Source organism: Babylonia areolata, chromosome 20 (genome assembly GCF_041734735.1).
Source record: "Babylonia areolata isolate BAREFJ2019XMU chromosome 20, ASM4173473v1, whole genome shotgun sequence".
In the NCBI taxonomy this organism is placed as follows: domain Eukaryota; kingdom Metazoa; phylum Mollusca; class Gastropoda; order Neogastropoda; family Buccinidae; genus Babylonia; species Babylonia areolata.
The window spans coordinates 21,964,668-21,986,398 of NC_134895.1; the positions used below are offsets into that span (position 1 = coordinate 21,964,668).

The window sequence follows — 21,731 nt, forward strand, 5'->3', positions numbered from 1 at the left end:
GACATTTGCATCACAAAGCCAGTTTCTTAAATACGATCTTCATCAAAAGCATCCATTTTTCCATATATAAAAGGAGTTACTTTTGATCGAAGGCTGTTACTTCGATAACGGAGATAGAATCTTTGGATTTGTATAGAGGCGCTTCCTTCTCAAGTTGTAAACCAGTCACTTTCGCTTTTTTTAAAAATTTTTTCCTTTTCTTATACATATCTGGCTAGCATGACGGGAAGTGGTTTTGTGGGTAACTGACAAGCGCAGCTCGCAGTCAACCCTTCCTCTGACTGAGCGTTTACCATCGGTAATTCTTTTTGCAACAACACTGGTTCCATAAACACATCATCACACACACACACACACACACACACACACACAACACACACACACACACAAAGAAGAAACGGTCGGGTTTGTACATGCTTCATCTGTGACTGAAATCTACAAGGTCATGGCCATAAATATCACGCTTTGCTGACGTGTAAAGCCCAGGAAACGGAAACAAAATCAACATGGCCCTTCGGGTTCCGTGGGTCGACCATTTTGTATCGTGGTGGCGTGTGGACAGATACCCTGCCTTGTCGAATCGAAGCACTGGCAAAAAAAACATCATCAACAAAAAGCAGTGCTTCCTTCTGCTTCCTGTGTTAGCAGAATCAACCATGCAGAAGGTCGCAGGGAGCGATTTTGCTGTGTTGCGAGCAGTTCGGTTGTTGTAAAGCGAACGCGGCCCAGGTTTAACTAATAGTGAAGTACGAGTGGGTGCGCTCAAAAATTATACGCTCAAAACTGCTCATTCGCCATGAGTCAAGAAGACGGGGGTCCCAAGTGATCCCGTTACGATCCAATTTACAAGACGCAGCACAATCACTTAGGCATCGCTTATAATGTATTCACACAGGCAGCCGATGAAAATACCGTTACAAAATCAGAATCATATGAACGACTTTTTTTTTTTTCAGATGTCAACACACATAGAGAAACATCCTAACAACGTGAAAAACGGTCAACATGTATCTCTGAAACTGGAAAATGCATATTGAAATCTTTCCTGAAAACACTTTTTAAAATATATATATAAGAAGCTAAATCAGCATTCATTTCAAAATAATTGTTTCAAGTGTTTGGCTAACGAAATACTTAGTCAAAATCGAAATCTTAGAATCTCTGAGTAAAAAATACAACGTCACCTTTGACATCAATAGACCACAACCTCGAATGCAAAAAGCAGATAATGCACACATCGACTGCAGGTCACACTCGGTGTAAATATTTACACCAGTAACATGAATAACGTTTAACATTCCAATCCAAACAAATCGCTTTCATTTATGTTTTTTTTGTTTTGTTTTGTTTGTTGTTTTTTTTGCGTAAAATGTCTTCTTCCACAACCCCCATCCCCACAAAAACAACCAAAAACAAGAACAAAAGAACAAAAACGTTAGTAACAAATCTCATTCGAACTGTGTAGCATGCGAGCTGTGTTAAATGATTCGGAACAAGTAATGTATCACTGTCAGAGACGACACAGCCACAGAGATGATCATTTTCTTGAATTGAATCCCTCGAAGTAATTTTGAAGAGAAAATGAATTCCTGAACTGGGGCCTAACGAAAAGGTTTGAACTATGAAGTGTTTGTCATCCTTACCAAACTGTTGTCACCATATTCATCTGTATTACTATACAATAATCATTGGCCCTTCTAGAATCGTGAAACTTCAAATATGTTCCTTTCGTCTTACATATTGAAGTAATTCCAGGATTCCATGAGTTCTGTTGGAATACCTTATGACTGCGTGATAATCAGGAGAGGACTTTTTTCTCCCCTTGTGTGCAAATCACAACAGCAAATATTGTATGCACCGGTCATGGTTTTTTGTTGTTGTTGTTGTTGTTCAAGAAACGATATTGGCACAAAAAAAAAAAAAAACAAAAAAAAAACAACCTCCCCCAAGCTTTCCCCAGTCGCCTTCCCGAATTTAAACACACACACACATGGATCTCTCCTCCCGCCCTAAAGCCCCCGAGCGAGTGTGTCTTTCTTTCAGCCAGGGAATAGGGGTTTTCTGGTATCCCTATACGGTTTTGGTATTTAAAAAATCTTTACTGTGGGATAGTCATAATGATTAACACCCCCCGCAACCCTCCCAAAATCTAACCTTCACTTCTGCATTAGTTACAAATTTTAAAAAATCGCTTCCGTTTATGTTAAAAAAAAAAATCCGAAACAAGAAAAAACAACAACAAAAAACCAACAACAAAAACCTAGTTGCAAAGTAACCAGCTTTTTTTTTTTTTTTTTTAATATATAAATATATATATATATATATATATTATTTATTCATAAGTGTTTGAACGTGTTTTCTGCTCCAATATGACCCCCTTCCCTCTCCATGCGCCCCGCAACGCCCAAACCACCCCCTCCCACGATCGGATGGGTTAGAACAACTCATTTTGAGAAGAAAATTAAAAAAAAAAAAAAAAAAAAAAAAAAAGAGAACAAGGGTCTTTGGTTTGCGTTTTCATATTCCACGTACCAAGCATTTAACAAACAAACGAACAAAAAAAGTTGCTTCACACTGTTTCGTGACTGAAAAGGATCTGGCATCAAGGAAAACAGAATTATATAGACATGAAGAACTACTGAAACGCTTCCAAAACAAAATAATATTCAACATACGCCCCGACCCCCCAAGGACAAAACCCCAAACAACAACAACAAATACACACTCATAATTTAACGCATGTGGTTAATACGTAAATAGCTAAAGTTGTAACACAAACGTCTGTAATGATACGATGCTAAACAACAAAATAATGAAAAAGGCTCGGTTATCAAATCAAGGGCGCCCAGGCACAAACTGTTGACAAACTGTGTTCATGTGTGGTCAGGCGTTTTTTTGGACCAAAGAATGTACGTACCATGTACTTGTCTGAAACGTAAACAGATACATACATACATACATACATATACATATATATATATATATATATTATATATATATACTGTGGACAAATTGAATCAATCCATTCTCGGTTTGATGCAGCACACACACACACACACACACACACACACACACACACACACACACACACACACAATCAACATGAGTGGTCAGTAGGGCACTTGTATTTTACACAACGCCAGACAAAACAAAACATTACAAAAAAAAAAAAAAAAAAAAAAAAAAAAATCTTTAGCTCATAGAATCAAACAGTAGGTAGCATACATTATATTCAACATTTCAGGGTCAACAATACATACATCTTAAATCTGAGCACAAAAAAAAAAAAAAAAAAAGCGGCGTGCAGTCAAATCATTTCTCTCTCTCACTCTCTTTTCTTGTGCTTTTGTTGTTTGTTTGTTTTTTTCTTTTCTCTGTCAGATTCTCGTGGACTGCAGTCGTTTTTTTTTTTTCTCTTTCTTTTGTTGTTGTTGTTGTCTGACTGGCATCTGCATGCAGATTAGTCAACACGAAGTGACAGCAAAGTGAGTTCTGTACTGCTGCATGATTATAAATGATACGTTGGATTCACACACAAGAACAATAGATATATCAACCACATAAAGAGTAAAAGGTGACATAATACGAAAGAATAAGAGAGGTGGAGAGGGGGGGGGGGGAGAGAGGGAGGGGGAGAGAGAGAGAGAGAGAAAGGCGCGCACGTTTTTTAATTTTTTTTTAATGTAATATATAAATGTACAAAATCACACGCAGCACATCGTTAGTAAGGCATTGCACCAACTGGTCAGAATAATGTCAGTGGTCTTGACCCATTTTCTCCGTGGATCTCAAGAGGTGTGGCTGATGGGCATCACGGTAACTGGCGTCTTACTTGTTTTAGTGGTCCATTTTTTCCTTTGCCCTGGTGTTTCTTTTACTTGCACTAGACAGCATTTATTCATTGTCCTTTTTTTGCAGCATTTCAATCTTGTCACACAATGTCTTGTTAGGAAATCTGTGCACAAGTATGAGGTATTTTCCTCTAGAATGTGCGTGGACTCCTACGATGTACTGCTGCTTTGAACAATCGTCAGTTGTATCCAGTACCCATGTTTCTCACCGGTGATATGTTAATGTTGCACCATGAATGTCAAGTGAGCTATCGTCTCTCTTTCTAATTATATATATATATAGTTATTGTAATACTACAGTGTGATCTTTATTTATTACTCTACTTTCTTCATGACCATCATCCACACGCTCTGATGCTCATAGTCAAAAAGTCGTGACCACACCAGCGGTGCAAACACAACCAAACGATGGCATAGAGTATATATATATAGATAGATATATATATATATATTTATAATAATCATGATAATAATATAGAACAATCATCTTTGTACAAAATACCACAGACCTGTAGACAGTATCAAAATAGAAATCAGTCACTTTCAGGATCAAGTTCTGGCCTGACGTCGCTTGCAATGGGAAAGGACAATGGAAAAAAAAAAAAAAAAAAAAAAACCCCCCCCCCAAAAAAAAACCCGACATACGGGTGGCTGGGAAGGGGAACCATGGCCGTTGATGTGGCGATTGTTTCGTCTGCTGATGGGGTGCATTAACTTATAGCTATTGTTATTAATACTTTGGGGGGAACGATCTTCACGTTTCAGAAAGCAGCAAGGATAACGAGGGTGCACGATGACCAGTTAATAAATAAATAAATAAATACAAAAAAGAAGGGGTGAAGAAAAAGACTTCTGCATCACATCGCTCCGTTCTTTCATAGCGGCTTGTTCCGTGATGCTCATCGCAATTCAACTGTTTTTTTTTTTGTTCGCCTCTCTTGGCCCCCTTGTTCTGTTGGTGTTTTCCCTCTCTCTAGTACTGCGCGATCCGGACTTCCGTGTCCTGGCTTGGCTAAAAAGTGAAACGTGTTGTTAACGTGTGGGTCAGTCGGCATACTGTGTGTGAGGTATACATGTGTTAGTCGTCATAATGTAACGCCCTCTTGGGAACCGTTCATTCTGTCAACGTAAACTGAACTTTTGGGGAGGGGGGGAGTGGAGGGCACGGGTATGAACCGCAGAGTATTGTTGGTGACAGGAAGAGTCGTGGGGGTGGGCGTGGGTGGGGGGTGGGGGGGGACAGTAGGTGGTGGTGGTGGGGGGGGGGGGGCATGGTAAGATGTGTTGTATATCTGCTTTTAATGTTCACACGCAAATAACATAATGAAACGCTGATATAAAGCGGCCTTTAAAATAAAACGGTGAAATTTGTCTCTTGTTTGTTTTTCAAACACACACACACACATACACGCGTGCGCGCGCGCGGTAAATGAATTAAGCATTTTGTACGTTATAGTTAGTTATATGTATCGATATATATATATATATATATATATATATATATATATATATATATATATATATATATATTATTTGCAGACGTACCATACAGAATTACTCTCAACACTTCATACACGAAGACGTATATGTGCGAAAGATATCATAAACTTCCAAACGTAACGGTAAATAATAATTCCAACACTTCATACGCGTGGCTACTTTTAACGAGTCGCGCGCGCGCATACACACACACACACACACGCACGCGCGCTCTTCCAATCGCCCTTCTCTACCCATTCTCTCTCTCTCTGAGTGTAACAAAAAATTACTCGGTGACCCCAACAGATTGGCGAAGTTCCGACGGGTTTCTCGTCTTATCCTGATTCAGATCAGTTCTGAGAATTTACAACGTAAGGTGAAAATGACTGACCTCCCTGACGACGTAAAACAGCGGCCCTTTGACACAGTAATCAGAAGACCCGCCTATGCAATGCTTAACCTTTCTTGTTTTATTCTAACACTTTATATATATATATATATATATATATATATAAAGAAAATTACAGAGAGAAAATATCAGGCCTGGATGCTGGATCACTGGTCACGGTACAAATTACCTTCAAGAAAGAAGCTCCAGACATCACGTGTGGCATCACGTGCTTGCCCTAGATTTCCGTATGCATCAGCTGAAGCAGACTGCGAGAACGTTCAGTGTACACACCGCTGTGCGACTTCCCCAACAAAGGTTTGATCCTCACCGTAAGTCAGATGATGGTTGACTAACAAAAAAAAACAACCACCACAAAACAAAAAAACAACACAAAAAAAACCCAACAGATGTCGGTCGTTGGTAGTTGTACAACAGAAAAGAAAATGATCAGCCAAGTTTTCATTCATACTGATTCAGCAATACAGAGTTTGTCGGATAACAGTGTATAATTATAAAGGTTACGACAATAGACTTACCAAATAAGATTCTCTGTACCCTCGTCACACTGTGGACTGAGATGAAAAAAACAAACAAAAAACCCGGTGCGGTTAGCATCAGACGATTTGCCGAAAGCTGATGTAATCATTAAACTGAGAGCAGAGATGATGGTCATCGTGTGTTGTGCGGAAAGATTATGGCAAATATCTATTCATGAGAGGTCATAGCCTGCTGGCGTATCAATAAATAAATGAATAAATAAACAATAAAGGAATTTACAGTAACATTTTTTTTTCCATTTTGTGGTATACATATTACCATCCTGTACAGCCCTGGAGCAGAGCCGAAGAAGCTTGTCAGTTCAGTAATGCACATTCCCCGTATCACCATGTCCAGTGTTGTGTTCTGAACAGTGTAACAATACTAAAAGTGTTTCTTTGCTTTTTTTTTTCTCCCTCCTTCTCCGGACTATATTTTCCCAACCAGGCCCCCCCACCCCCTTTATTTAACACTTGGCAGTGAAAAGGGTGGACAATAAATAACAAAAAAAAAAAATAAAAAAAAATAAAAAGGGCAAGGTGCTGAAACTGACCGACCTAGTCCTTGTTTTATACATGGGGTGGGGAGGGGGGCTTGGGAAGGGGTGACAGTTTATCATCAAATTCACATACAGATATGACCAGAACAGAATATATACAGGAATGAACAAAACAAGCCATGTGTCATGTCATGTCACATGTCACGAACAGATACTTCTCGTCATGCCTGAGAGGAAAGTGTGTCACGGTGATGTTCTCAACTGGCATTTGTGGGTCTGCTGCGAACAAAAAAAAAAAGAAAAAAAAAAAAAAAGAAAAAAAAAAAGAAAGAAAAAAGTTCCTCATCTGAACGATGCCGTTTTTTTTTTTTTCCTCGATCAGAATCCTCCACGGCCAATCCTGATGAACTCGTTTCACAGAATTAGTCCACTAGCAGTCACTGTAGGTGGCGCGACAGTCAGCGCCATGAAGTGATGTCTACAAGGCCCCGGTGGTTCTAACCCAAGAGGTGAACTGGCTGTGGGCTGAACAAAGAGACTCCCCTCCCCCCCTCGCCCCGCCCCCGCCCGACACCCAAACATACTTTGTTTTGATGTGTTGCTCCAAGTCATCTAACCGCTGGTATCTGTCAAGTGTCAGCATCTCTCGAACCCTCGGCTGACACCAGACTGACATGTTGTAAAAGCGAACTTGAAATACAGGCCCCTGAATACAAACCCCAAAACGAAATGAAATCTCCGTAGCATCGTAGATGTTATGCTTAACGATCATCGTAAAAGTCATTGGGTATACAACACGTCTTCAACTCTCTGGTCTTTCATACACTACTGCTCTTCAGGTGACCTCTGTTTCGACAACGTCCCTTCACGCAGATGATTGCTTGTACCATGTCCGTGTCGATCTCTTCACCGTCGGCACAGTCGTAGAAAAATCTTGTCGGTGGAAACATCAACTCGCTCAGACTCCTCCGCGTCCAAGCAAGGCAGAGTTCATCGGATGGAACCCCGGCACGTGGGAGTTTTGCCAGTGGTGTAGCAACCAGAGAATAGCTGCTGCTTGTTAGTAAGGTTGCTGGCGGTGGAGGCAGTGACGGACGTCGTTTGCTCGTGGGTGAAGGATCTAGATGTTGCAGCTATGAGAGTAACCCCTCAGAAATCGGAGGCAGGACAGTGCAGAAAAGCAAAGGAGGGGGGGAACAAGGGTCGCCAGAAAATCTCAGCTGCTTCCACATACCTAATACGTCGGGAGGCGGTAGATGTTGGGGGAGTCTCGGAACCACATCCACCATGCAGAGGCATCGATCTATTCTTCATTGTCGTGCTTTGGGTTCAAAAACAAAACAAACGTGCAGGTGATGATGACAATGCCCCCGACAAGGACTACTATATGAACCTGAGTTTGCGTGTTGTTGTTGATGTTGTAATTTCTCGTCGTGTACTCATGAGCAGGGCGAGTTGGGAATTCCATCCCTTCCTCCCCCCTCTCGCCCCAACCACCACCACAACCACCTCAGTAGCTGACGATGGGCGATGTAGGCCTTCGTGGAGAGAGGATGGGTGGGGCTGGCTAGTTCTGCTGCAGGAGAAGCTGCTCCAGCTCGTCTGCGGATCGGTAGAGGAAGGCGGCGGACTCCCTGTAGCCTGCGATGAGCTGCTTGATGGTGGTCACCTCCGTGGCGCTCAGCTGGTTCTTGGAGCTCGTCTTCTTCATGCTGAGATCTGTAGGCACTGCAACAACGACAACACCACACCAGAGAGGTTAGGCAGGTAAAGATCGTGGGTTGTTGTTGAAAAAAGGTGTGTGGAAGAAAGAGAAACCGACAGTGAGAGGGACTGTGTGTGGGGAGGGGGTGGTTGCTGGGTAGGGAGAGGGGGGGAGAAGGGGGAGGGGAGAAGGATGCGTGGAGAGAGGGGGGGAGATAGGAAGGGTAGGGTAGGGAGAGGGAGGGAAAAGGGATAAAGTGGAGAGAGAGAGAGAGAGAGAGAGAGAGAGAGAGACTACTACTACTACTAATAATAATACAACTAATAATAATAATAACAATAAAGGTATTCCGATTCTGATCCACAACAAGAAAAATTCATCGACTAAAGTCAGACAATCCCTCCAAGACCCACACCACACCACACCACCCACCACCAACCCCATACTCACCAAAGTCCCCGTTGGTGACGCCAGAGCTGGACAGCCGGGGTGGGGGGTGCTGAGGGAGCACGGAGGCGGCGGCGGCGGCCGACAGCGTGGTGGCCGGGGGGTGGTGGTGGGCGGGGAGGTGCTGGTAGGTGCTGAAGCCGGCGGGCCGGAAGAGCCCGTTGCCGTTGGTGGCGGCGGCGGCGGCGAAGAAGGCCGGGAAGTCGGCGGCCGGGGCCGCCCGGAAGGCCGGTGGGGGAGGAGGCGGCGGGGGAGGGGCCGGGGTCTGGGCCTGGACGCCGGAGCTCCGGAGAAAGTCCGTAGTGGCCACTCCCACGGCCACAGAGTTGCTGTTGGTTTGGGGGCGCGCCCCACCGTCCCCCACCGCTCCTCCTGCTCCTGAGGTTGGGGTGGTGGTGGAGGTGGTGGTGGTGGTGGGCGTCTGTGATGGTGGTGGTTGTGGAGTCTGTTGTTGTTGTTGGGGCGGGGTGGCGACGGGGGTTACGGCGGACGGGGGGAGGGGCGTGGGGAGGAGGGTGGCGGCGGTGCCTCCCAGCTCTCTGGCAGCGTTCATCACTGTAGCCTGCAAAAACAATGGAATGGAAGAAGGGTTGATTGAAGGGTTGATGTCTTGGACACACACTCTCTCTCTCTCTCTGTGTCTGTGACTTCTTCTCTTGTGTCAGGAGGTTATGACCATTCGGAAAAGCAGGACGACATTGTATTGTACTTGTACGACATTGTTTAGTAGAGTCATACTTTTTTTTTGTTTTGTTCTTTTTTTCTTTTTTTTTGGTCACAATAGATTGTTTTTGAGTGAAATTTGGAGAGACATCATCACCACAATACAGTGAAATCATCTTTTTTTTCTGTCTGCAAGGTTTTGTTGTTGTTTTTTTGTTTGTTTTTTTGTTTGTTTGTTTGGGTTTTTTTCAACGATCTGGTTGGTATTTTATTGTTTGTGTTTTTTTTTTTTTCAAATCTGACAAGGTTTGGTGTTTTACGTGGGGTTTTTGGTTTGGCTGGTTGGGGGGTGGGGGTTGTGTTTGTTTGTTTGTTTGTTTGTTTGCCTTTTTTCGGTTGTTATTTTATGTATTTATTTTTTTGTTATGTTTTTGGGGTGGTTGTTTTTTTTTTGCAATGTTGACCAAACCTGGTATGGCCCTGTGCGGTCGGCTGGACAATGAATGAGCAACAAACGCTAAACGTCAAAGTGGATTGTTGTACATAATTTTGCATGGGACGACCCTTTTGTTGCCGTGGGTTCTTTTACGTGCGCCGAACGCATGCTGCACACGCGGGACCTCGGTTTATCGTCTAGCTCGCTCGAATGACTAGAACCCAGACCCCTACCCAAAAGAGTGAACGATCTTGTGGAGGAAAGAGGGGGGTCTATTTAATTCTGGGACTCGAACTCGTGCACAACACACACGCTTCTTAGTCGTACGCTTTACCACTGTGCCATTCAGTGTCACACACACACACACACACACGCACACGCACACTCGCCGAATCTGCCACACAGAAAATCTAGAGAAGAACACACAAGTAGTCTAGAAAAGGAAACAAACGAGACAAAAAACCCAACCTTTCCCTTAACATACCTCACACACAGGAGAAAAGAAAAGTGATATACCCCGTCGAATCTCAAGTGACCTAAACACGCACACACACACACACACACACACACCCATCATTCACTCAACGAAATTACCTCAGCGCATGCTTGACGCGTCATACATAACATCCACACAAGACAACAGCTTCAGGAACACTATTATGCACGACCGGCTGTTTATCTTCACAACAAAGGAAACAAAGACAACATCAAAGACCTCACTCCTCTCTTTTTTTTTCACCCACGGCCAACATCTCTCTCTCTCTCTCTCTCTCACACACACACACACTCTGCGGGAAAACAATTCGGGTTGCTGTTCCGCAGCGTACAACTTTTCTTCATAACAGAGAGAGAGAGAGAGAGAGAGACAGACACACACACACAGACAGAGACACACACACACAGCGACAGAGAGAGACAGGACAGACAGACAGAGAGAAAGAGACAGAGAGACACAGACAGAGAGATACACACTCATGTCGAAATGAAAAGAGAATAATTACCACTCTCGACGGAAGCAGCGAAAGCATATCGTTTGCACCAGAAATTCACTCACGTCCACCACACAAAACGCAGGATCCTGTATCCTGACATGTTCAGTTAGCTCTTCTAAACCTACCATGAGCGGGTTGACGCTATGACGCTGTGTGCTATTTTCTGTTGATTCTCAACGAAAGTCTGCAAACACAAAACGGTTCTCTTACCGGTGTAACTCGTAGCCCATAACTTGCTACCCCCGCTGGGTTTTTTAACCCCCGGAGTCAAACATGGCTTGCTCTGAATAACCAGACGCAGAACGACCAACTACCACAACTCCCCCAACCCCGCTTAAAGAAAATAAATTCAAATTATTACTTGTTTACATTTTCAACAGATTGTTAAACACGTGGAAAGTGGGTATTTTCCAATTGGGGGATTGGGGTAGGTGGGGGGGGGAATTCATCTTGACTAGTCGCAAATGACCCGCCCCACCCCCACTCCTCTTGAGGGTCATTCGAGGTTCGCCCAGCATAATCCTGGGGTAAAATTGCAACGGGTGGGCACTTTAAGGCTGTTACACCGAGAGGCATTTGTAGTATAGACAGCTTCCTGGGTTTCTCAGGATAAGGCAAGACCCACAGTTTTGCAGGGAGAGTGGGAGGGAGGGGAGAGACGGGGGGAGGAGGGAGGGTGAATCGATATAGTAATGTGATTATTGTTGATTAAAAATCAAGTGCTTCGACACGAACGCGAGATAATTTTACAAGCAATGTATCCGTTTACACGTGTCACGAGAGCTTTGGATACGTCTCGCGTGCAGGTTAATCAACCTCAACCTCCCATCTGCTGTTGCTGTGAGGGCACTGATTCCACTTCGCTTGTATCCGAATCAATGACTCTCTGTCTGTCTCTGTCTCTCTTCTCACACACACACGCACACACAGAGCGAGAGCACACACGCCCGTATCACAAACCGAAAACGACCAGTCAACATAGAGAAGATGGCGGAAGCAGCAGAAAAATCCAAACGTCTTCTTAATATTAATATTAATATTGATATTAGCATTATTTTACTATATTATGTACTGTTTGTTTATTTGTTTTATTTCATTATTTCATTACTTCATTACTTACTGTTTATGAATGTTATTTGATACAAGTCATAATATGGTTCATCAGCCGTCATGATAAAATTGAAGTGCAACGTTGTGAGCACAGTATAAGCTTTAAGCTTGTTGATGCTCTTTTGTTATTCATTGCATTGTAATCATGTGTATTGTTGAATAATTAAAGATTATTTAAACCAAACGTCTTCTTGCCCTTGCAGCACCAGAAACATGGTAATTTTCGCAGTTATTTCTCGACAGTGTGTCTGTGCGTGTGTGTTACAGAGAGAGAGAGGGGGGTGGGGGGGGGGGGGGGGGGGCTGTTCACCCTTTTCGAAATTCTCGAGAATGAGCCGCTGTGGTCAAACGTGTGGAAAATCTCAGATTAGTTAGCGACATTCGATTTTTGATGATGATGATGATTGCGGGTTGAACAGGTGAACCCAAAGAGCTTCTGCCACTGAAACGATGCGTCCCGTTGTTCTTTCTGCCGGGTGTCTCTTTTGCCACGTTCCGTGTGACAAGTCCGTTGATTCGAACGATTTGAAAGCTTGTGTGTGTGTGTGTGTGTGTGTGTGTGTACGTGCGAGCGCGCGCAGTGCCAGTGTGCAGACGCATTATTATATATATGACAAGGGCACTTCTTCTCAGAACTCAAATTATCATTATTATCACCATCATTTTGTTATCATTATCACTGTCATCGTTATAGTGCTGCTCATGCAATATCTTTTCTTTTCCAATCGCTGTCTTTCCTTCCAGAAAGTTCTCTTCCACGCCCGGCCGAATGCATGACTAGCGGTCGAGAGAGAGAGAGAGAGAGAAAGGAAAGGGGCCGTAACCCTTCCGCCGTCTCATTTTTTGTTGTTGTTTCTCCAAAAGGAGTTCTCTTTCTTCGTACGCTTCACGGAGTAGGCGAACCACTCTGACGTCGCTTCAGTACCGATGCGCGTGAATGCAGTAAGGTGTGTCATCGTTTTGCGTGTTTGTTTGGTTTTTATTTAAAAAAAAAAAGAAAAAAAAAGAAAGTTTTTAACAGATTATCTTCTACATTTATTCAGTAAAAAACCGCATTCTGCTTCAGAATTTGTCAACATATATAAACACGAATCACACAAACAAAAAGCCACAAAAACCCTGTTTTGTTGAAAGGCAGTGTTTTGGAATAAAACAATAACGGAATTGCGAAAAGAAAATTAGGACATAAGGTGTAAAAAAAATAAATAAATAAAAATAAAAATAAAAAAGTAACCCTCAAGAAGCAGTACGGCTGTCTAAACGGCAGAGTTGCACACGCTGAAATAAAATAAAATAAAATTAAAAAAAAGAAAAAAGAAAAAGAAAAGAAGTGAACATCTACATGCTGTAAAGGGCGCGTTAAGCCTAGTCATTACTCTTAAACACAGAATCCAAAGAAAAAAAGACTTTATAAGATGAAAGAGCCCGTGTGCCGACGTTCCAGACAATTTGGTATTTGTCACGTCCAGCTAATAATTACACTATTTGCTTCTTTATTTATTTATTAGTTAGTTCATTCATTCATTTTATCGCTGAAACCAAAATGGTGGTGTGAGACAATTGTGATGCGCTCTCCCCTCGCAGACAGCAGCCCCAGTTTCACGCAGAGTAATCTGTTTTGACTGAAGCGTAATGCAATATCATACAATAATACGATGCAAAACAATATAACACAGTGTAACTCAACGCAATGCCACAGCAGCAAAACACGTCACAATACAACACAACACACAGCACAGTGAAACACTGAGCAACGCAACGCAACGCAACCCAGCAACAAAACTCAAAACATGACAGCACAACTCAGTACGTTGCAACGCAACCCAATAAAACTCAAAACACGACAGAACACAACAGAGCACGACACATTACAATACAGAATACACCAAAACTTCTTCTCCTTCTGCTTCTGTGTTCGTGAACTGCAACTCCCACGTTCACTCGTATGTACACGAGTGGGTTTTTACGTGTATAACCGTTTTTAGACAGCCATACTCCGCTTTCGGGGGTGTGCACGCCGGGTATATTCTTGTTTCCATAACCCAACGAACGCTGACATGGAATACAGGATCTTTAACGAGCGTACTTGAGCTTCTGCTTGCGTATACACACGAAGGGGATTCAGGCACAAGCAGATCTGCAAATAATTATGCTGACCTGGGATGGGGGATCGGAAAAATCTCCACCCTTTACCTACCAGGTGCCGCCACCGAGATTTGAACCCAGGACCCTCAGATTGAAAGTCCAACGGTTTAACCACTCGGGCGGGTATTGCGCCCGTCATACAACAAAACAATACCAAAAATAAATATGTTGACTTACCGGAAGTGGTTCCAGGCCCATGCGCATGCGCTTGGCGTTCTGACTCTCGTTCTCGCAGGCGGCGGCGAGAAGACCTTCCGCTGCCGCCGACGTCAGGTGAGGGGGAGTGGGCCGTAAGTGCTGCTGGGCAGGAAAGCACCACGAATGACATGAAAGAACGAACGACAGAAAGAAGGAACAGTAGTGATTGAAGTAAGGCAGGGACAAAGGAAACTTTGAAGCTTTCAAACAGGCACTTCTTTGTTTGATAACATATTTTTGGTAAAGACTTGGGTCCAGGTTCGACGCTTCATTTACAGTTTATTTACTCGTCAAACTACCAATAGTTAACAGTTTCGAAGAACTGTCAAGTTGATTCTTGAATGAGTTAGTAGATGGTGCTTGTTTTAGGTGAGGTGGGCAGTTGATTCCAAACCTTAGTAACTCGATTACTGGAATACGTTCTTGTATTATATTCTTGTATTCTGGAATGAAAGGAAGGAAATCAAAACAAATGCGTGCCATGAATGTACGAATGTGCATGCATATGTTATGCTATTCAACAAACCGCAATAAACACTATACCGTACGCCCACCTCCAAAGAGAGAACTAAAGCAAAATGTATATATAAGAAAATCTGGACAAATGATTGCATTTATCTAAAATACACCCCCCCCCCACCCCCCCCCCCCCAACCCCCCCAAAAAAAAAAACAAAAACAAAAAAAAACCCCAAACAAACAAAAAAAAATCCAAAGAAACAACTACACTGATGTCAAATGAATAAAACAAAGGAATAAACGAGAAAAAAAAAAAACCCAAAAAAACTGACCGGTTCCCATCCATTTTGCTCCTTTGACCGGCGCATGCGCCGACAGGACTTGAGGTAGGTTCGGATGCGTTTTCGGGAGCGCTCGTGAAACTCCGGAAACTGCCGATCGCAGGCCTCCAGAATGGCCTGTATCTTGTCCTTGGGCTGTTTGGAGATGGGCACCGCCCGGTCCAGGTTCTCGTCCACAAAGAGGCGAACGAACATCTGAAAATGATGATGATGATGATACGAAGAAAAAGGAGGAGGAGGAGGAGAAGTAGAAGAAGCCGCAGAAGAAGAAGAAGAAGAAGACGGAGGAGGAGGAGGAGAAAGGAGGAGGAGGAGAAGAAGAAGAATGAGGAGAAGAGGAACATTCAAATAAAACAAAATCCACGTCTCACTGTCAGCAAGTACACACACAGGGTGCGACTTTGAAAGGAGTGGGTGAAACAGTCACATGTAACAAGCGCGTACTATGGTATTGAACACAACAAAATGTCAATCATTGGAAAAAACAAACACACACACACACACACACACACACACACACAAAGAAAAAAAAAAAAGAAGTAAGAATGGATCCTAGTTTTCCAACGAAATCTTCTTAGTACCTGTATCCCATTTTCTTTATTTTCCAATGTGTTCTTATTCCTTGCTGAATGTTTCGCTTTTTATTTAATTTTATTTTATTTCATTTTTCGGCTAATGAAGAAGGCCACGCATAAAGCACAAGACGAAGAAGAAGAAGAAGAAGAAGATAAATGTACTCCGTGACTTGCATGCAACTGAGGCTATAAAAAAAAAAAAAAAAGTATCATGAAAACACAATAAATAAATCAAATAAAAGGTTAAAAGGTTACAATTCCTTTTGCCTTTGCAAGGCCAGAGATTTCGAAAACCACACCCATTGTGTCTACAGCTCGGCCATAGAAACTAAAAACTCTAGTGTCTAGTTTGATACTCAAATGTCTGGGAAAACGTAATTTTGTCACGTTTGTCTATTTTACATTCAAATTCACTGACGAAGAAAGAATTAGTCTACTACAGATGTGTGTGTGTGTGTCTGTGTGTGTGTGTGTGTGTTTGTTACTGTGTATGTGTGTGTGTGTGTGTGTGTAAAAAAAAAAGATGGATCACCACACCTCAGAGAAGAGGGGATGGGAAGAACAAACGCGCGGGCGCGCGCACACACCCACACACATTCTCTCTCTCTCTCTCCATCTCTCATCGTCATTATCATCATCATCACCATCATCCACACACTCACAATACCCCCCCCCCCCCCCCTAACAATCAACAACCATCTACCTGAAGATCTAGTCATCAGCCCCATCCACATGTAATATGCGGCTTTCATTCAAACGTCTGTGTGTGTGTGTGTGTGTGTGTGTGTGTGTGTGTGTGTGTGTGTGTGTGTGTGTGACATAGAGAGAGAGAGAGAGTTTGTTTGTGTGTGTGTTCAGTGCGTGCATCTGTGAGTATGCACAAGTTTTTTTATTTTGATATGTACTTGTATGTATCCTAATTTCTACTGTATCTGTGTTTGTGTATGGTTTTCAATTTATGTTCGTGCCTTATTATGTATTACTCCCCCCCCCCCCCCCCCCCAAATATTCCGTGTGACCCCGGTACACTTGGTAATAAAGACATATTCTATTCCATTCTATTCTATTCTAACCACCCTGTGGTCAAAGCAGGGCGGGCACCTACATTGAATGCCTTCAGCCTCTCCGGGTCATAGTTTTGGCCTGGCGGTCCCTTCTCGTCGTCGTCATCGTTGTCGTCATCGTCCTCATCCTTGGAGCCAGCCAGGTCATCCACCGCCCCGCTTTCGCTGGTCTTGGTCACGGCGCTCTGGGACAGAGGATAGTTGTAAACCAATACGTTAATAATAATAATAATAATAAATAATGATAAACACCTAAACATCTTTCGATGCTTACAGCCTAGCTATGGAAGTTATGTTCTGATTGCCACAGGTGCCAAAGGTGAAAATGGAAAACACACACACACACACACACTTTCACCGATAGTGCCACCCCCACCCACATTAATTAATAAAGACCGCAACGCAGACACACTGTACACTTCCATCTGTGACCACCCTGCTGAGTACACCTGTACCCCCGCAAAAAAAAAGACCATGACACTCGGTAGGAGGGAAAAAAAATGACGTCAGCTCCATATATACATGGAGACATGGGGGGAGTGGTGGTGGTGGTTCACAGGGAGCCGTCAACACACGGCTGTGCGGGGTGTTCTGAAACACAAGTGTTTCGTCGTGGGTGGGGTGTGGGGGCGGGTAGTGTGTGTGTGTGTGTGTTGGGGGAGGGGGAGGGAGGACGAAAATGACATGTGCGGCCAGCACACGGGGGGGGGGGGGGGGGGGGTTATTCTGGCGGTATGGCTACAGCTAGAGGTGCTGTTGCCTTGCCATGACCAGGTCTGTCGTGATTGCAAGAGAAAGAGTGCAGAGGGATGCGAGGGGAAAGGAGGGGGGAGGGGAGGAGAGAGAGAATGTGAGGTGACAGAGAGAGAGGGGATGGGTGGGAGGGACAGAAAGAAGATGGTAAGAGAGAGAGTGGGAGGTAAGAGGGGGAGAGAGATAGAGAGAGAGGGGGGGGGAGGTAAGAGGGAGAGAGTGGGAGAGAGAGAGAGAGGGAGTGTAAGAGGGAGAGAGAGAGGGGGTAAGAGAGAGAGATTTCAATCGATCTGAAGTAGAATTCATCATCATCTTTACTCCCCACGCCGCCCCCTCCTATCCCCTGTTCCTCTCATCCATCCGACCCCTACAAACTCTGTCGGTCCATCTCTCTCTCGCGCGCTCACTCACTCTCAATTCCTTCTTCTTCACAAGTGGTCTTGGGCATTTCAGAGAATAAAACGTTCCATACGTTCCCTCCCCCCCTCATAATCATTTCCCCTCCCACTCCCACACCTCTCTTTCTCTCCTCCAGCACCTCTCCTTTTTTCATACCCATCTCCCTTCCTCTCCCGCCCCCCTCCTCCCTAGTTCTGCCTCCCTCCACACACCCTCTCCCCGCGCCTCATACCATCCCATTCGTCCTAACCCCCTCGATCCCCTTTGATCAAAGAGAAGCGCGCGCGCGCGCGCGCACACACACACACACACAGATCGGCAAACTAAAAGGATGGAGTATGGAAAGAGAGAGAGAGACAGGGACAGAGAGAGATGGGGAAAGGAGGGGGGTGGGGGTGGAGAGAGAGAGCGAGAGAGACATGGGTGGGGGTGGGGGTGGGGGTGGGGGAGCTGGGGCGAAAGCAAAGGATGGAATGGGACATAGAACAGAAAAAGGGAGGAGGCAGCAGCAGCAGCAGCAGGCAGGCATGGCAAGGTCATTCATTCATCGTGTCGCAGCTGTTTCCCTGATTTACAGCCTTCATTCCAATCAGCCAACGGCCCTATGTGTGTGTGTGTGTGTGTGTGTGTGTGTGCAGTCCTCCCACCCCCACCCTTCTCGACCCATCCCCATTCCCCTACCCACCCCACCAACCAAGCAGTGCATTGCACGAAAGAGTGGCGTGATCCAAGTCCCCTAACCCTCGCCCTCCCCCCCCCCCCCCCGGCCCCCCTCCCCCGCCCCCCTCTTCCTCACACACTGACACAAACACACACCTTTTTTTTCGTGTGTGTTCGTTTCATCTATTCATCCACCCCTTTCTCTACCAGTCCTCAACTACCTCAGTCCAGCATGCAACCAGCCAACCAACCACACCCCTCCTCCACCCCCGTCTGCTGCCCCCTCCTTCCCCTACCCAGTACAGTGTCTAACCATGCAGAACAGCTTGGTCGGTTCCAGAGTTATGGCCCCTTTTGACGCCATCGATACCATAGCATTTTCTCTCTCTCTCTCTCTCTCTCTCTCTCTCTCTCTGGAATTAATACAAACGTTACTGTATGTCTTATTTATTTTCTGGACACATTCTGTTTTCCTTTAAAAAAAAAAAATCATTTCTTGGTCGATGGTTCTGAAAATGTTAGATGGTTTAGCAACTTGGACCCTTTTTTAACGCCAGCAGCGTGTCGTGGCAAGTTTCAAAAAATTAACTGCAAAACTGAAAGTGTTTTTTTTTTTACTACGAAATTCAATTTATCCAATTCAACCCACAAATAATAATGTTCAAAAGCTCAGGTCTAAGAATTAAAAAAAAAAAAAAAAAAAAGCTGTTCAGGATAGTTTATAAAAGCTGCTGTTTTATATATTCAATTTTCTCCGCGAATGGTTCAATTATCCTTCCAAGTTTTCATTATTGATTAAGTGTATAGAAACTATACTGACAAATTTTTAACCCTAGCTGTATTTTTTCTTCTCTTCAAGCTACTGAGTTTGAACGACGTCTTTAAAGCAGAGTGTTGATAATTAACATTTGTGTACCTTTTCTTCAAGTCAGGTTACTGTCCACGTGAAAATTGTGGCAATGCATTGTCCCTTGTGGAGGGGGGGGGAAACACACACACGTTCTTTCACATTCGACAGTGCAAGACAAGACAAACTGATACCAACTGTAGTAAAAAGTACCAGAACCACTTCACAGAAATGCGCAAGGGGCATAACTCGATTTTCGCCGGTGCATCGCTTCCCATGTTTCGGCGCTGGATCAGAATGAAAAGCAGGATAATAGCAATCTTCGTTACACAACTGGTTTTTAGTTTTATCTTCCTTATTTACAGCTTTTCAATGTCAAACTAAAACAAACAAAATATTACACTTTGAGCTGCGTTTCCTTTATGGCTGCCTAATAGACAATTATCAACACAACCTGTACACTTCAAGCTTTCCACTGTCGAAAAACAACCAACCCACCAACCTACACCTTCAGCAGCTCTACAGTCAGCAGACCCACCGACATTTTCCTGAGCTGTTATCCGTGGCACCACAAAACCCCCTCTTCCCCCCTCCTCCTCCTCCTCCATTACCCCGGGCCTCCTCCCCATACCCTCACTCCCGCTCCCCCACCCCGTCAGGTAGTCATGGCAACGACAGGCATCTAAGAAGGTGCGAGACACCTCCAGGGCTAATGGTCTGCTTGTCACCCAAGTTCGTCTGCGACCCATCAGGTTTCTTTCGCCAGCAGGAGAACAGAAGGGGGGGGTGGGGGGGGGGGGGTGAGGGGGAGGAGGAGGAATAGAAAGGAAGGAGCAGATGGGGAGGTAGGAAGACGGGAGACAGATGGTGGGGTGATGTGTGTGGGGTGGGGGGAGGAAGGCGGGGATGCGAGATATGAATATGTGCTGGTAACTGGGGGCTTCTTCTTGGTGGAGGGGGTAGGGCAGGGCATTCATTGGGTAGGCTGAAAAGGTAAAGTAAAATGGGTTGGTGGTCAGGTGGTGGATGGAGAAGATGCGAGATATGAATATGCCGAGGTTGGTAACGTGTTTTTTTTTTTTTTTTTTTTTTTTTTTTTTTAAAGGGAGGGGAGTTCGTTAGGTAAGCAGAAAAGGTGGAAAGGTAAATAAGTTGGTGGGTTGGAGATGCGAGATATGAACGTGTCGAGGCTGGTAACGGGGGATTAGGGGGTGGGGGGCGGTGGGGGGTTCACTGGGTAAGACGGAAAAGGTTAAAGGTAAATACTTTGGTAGTTTGGTTGTGAGATGGGGGAGAAAATGCGAGATATGAAGATGTCGCTTGCTGGGGGTGGGGGTGGGGGGGGGGGGGGTTCATTTGGTAAACAGAAAAGGTAAAGGTAAATATGTTGGTAGCTGGTAGTCAGGTGGGGGAGGAGATGCGAGATATGAAGAAAGATTTCAAGGCTGGGAGGTGGGGTTCATTTGGTAAACAGAAAAGGTAGGTAGAAAGGTAAAAGGTAATAAGTTGGTAGTTCGGTAGTGAGATTGGGGGGGGGGGGGAGGGGGGAAGAGTGTGCGAGATATGAATGTGTGGAGGCTGGTAACGGGGGTGTGAGGCTTGAGGGGGAGGGTGGAGGTGGAGTTCATTAAGCAGTAAAGGTAAAGGTAAAGAAGCTGGTGGTAAATAAGGTAAATAAGTCAGGTGATGAGACTGGGGAGGAGATGCAATACATGAATATGTCGATGTTGGTAACGGGGGATTGGGGCGGGGTAGGGTGGGGGAGGGGGGTGATGGGACATTCATTGGGTAAGCAAAAAAGGTGAAAAGGTAAAGGGAAATAAGTTGGTAGACTGGTAGTCAGGTGGTGGAGGAGATGCGAGATATGTATATGTCGAAGCTGGTAAAGGATGATTGGAGAAGGGGGGCGAGGGGGGATGTTCTTTGGGTAAGCAGAAAAGGTAGATAGGAAAAGGTAGATAAGCTGGTAGTTTGGTAGTCAGGCGAACGAGGGGGAGATGCGATATATGAAGATGTCGAGGCTGGGGGGTAGGGTTCTTTAGGTAAACAGGAAAGATGGCAAGGTTAAAGGTAAATAAGTTGGTAGTTTGGTAGTAGTGAGATGGGGGAGGAAATGCGAGAAAAGGTGAAAAGGTAAAGGTAGATAAGCTGGTGGTAGCCAGGTAGGGGGGGGGGAGGAGA

General features: G+C 44.5%; 1 protein-coding gene across 1 annotated transcript in view; it reads right to left on the minus strand.

The window, feature by feature from the left end:
- Positions 1 to 8,324: 8,324 nt before the first annotated feature.
- Positions 8,325 to 21,731, minus strand: part of LOC143294558 (nucleolar protein 4-like) — a 417,577-nt gene continuing 404,170 nt past the window's right edge. Inside the window, exons 8-13 of the mRNA XM_076605932.1 lie at positions 16,933 to 17,076; positions 15,244 to 15,447; positions 14,433 to 14,552; positions 11,126 to 11,184; positions 8,913 to 9,238; positions 8,325 to 8,485 (exon numbers count right to left, since the gene is read on the minus strand). Coding sequence (XP_076462047.1) covers positions 8,325 to 8,485; positions 8,913 to 9,238; positions 11,126 to 11,184; positions 14,433 to 14,552; positions 15,244 to 15,447; positions 16,933 to 17,076 — 1,014 coding nt within the window. The remainder of the gene's footprint in view (positions 8,486 to 8,912; positions 9,239 to 11,125; positions 11,185 to 14,432; positions 14,553 to 15,243; positions 15,448 to 16,932; positions 17,077 to 21,731) is intronic.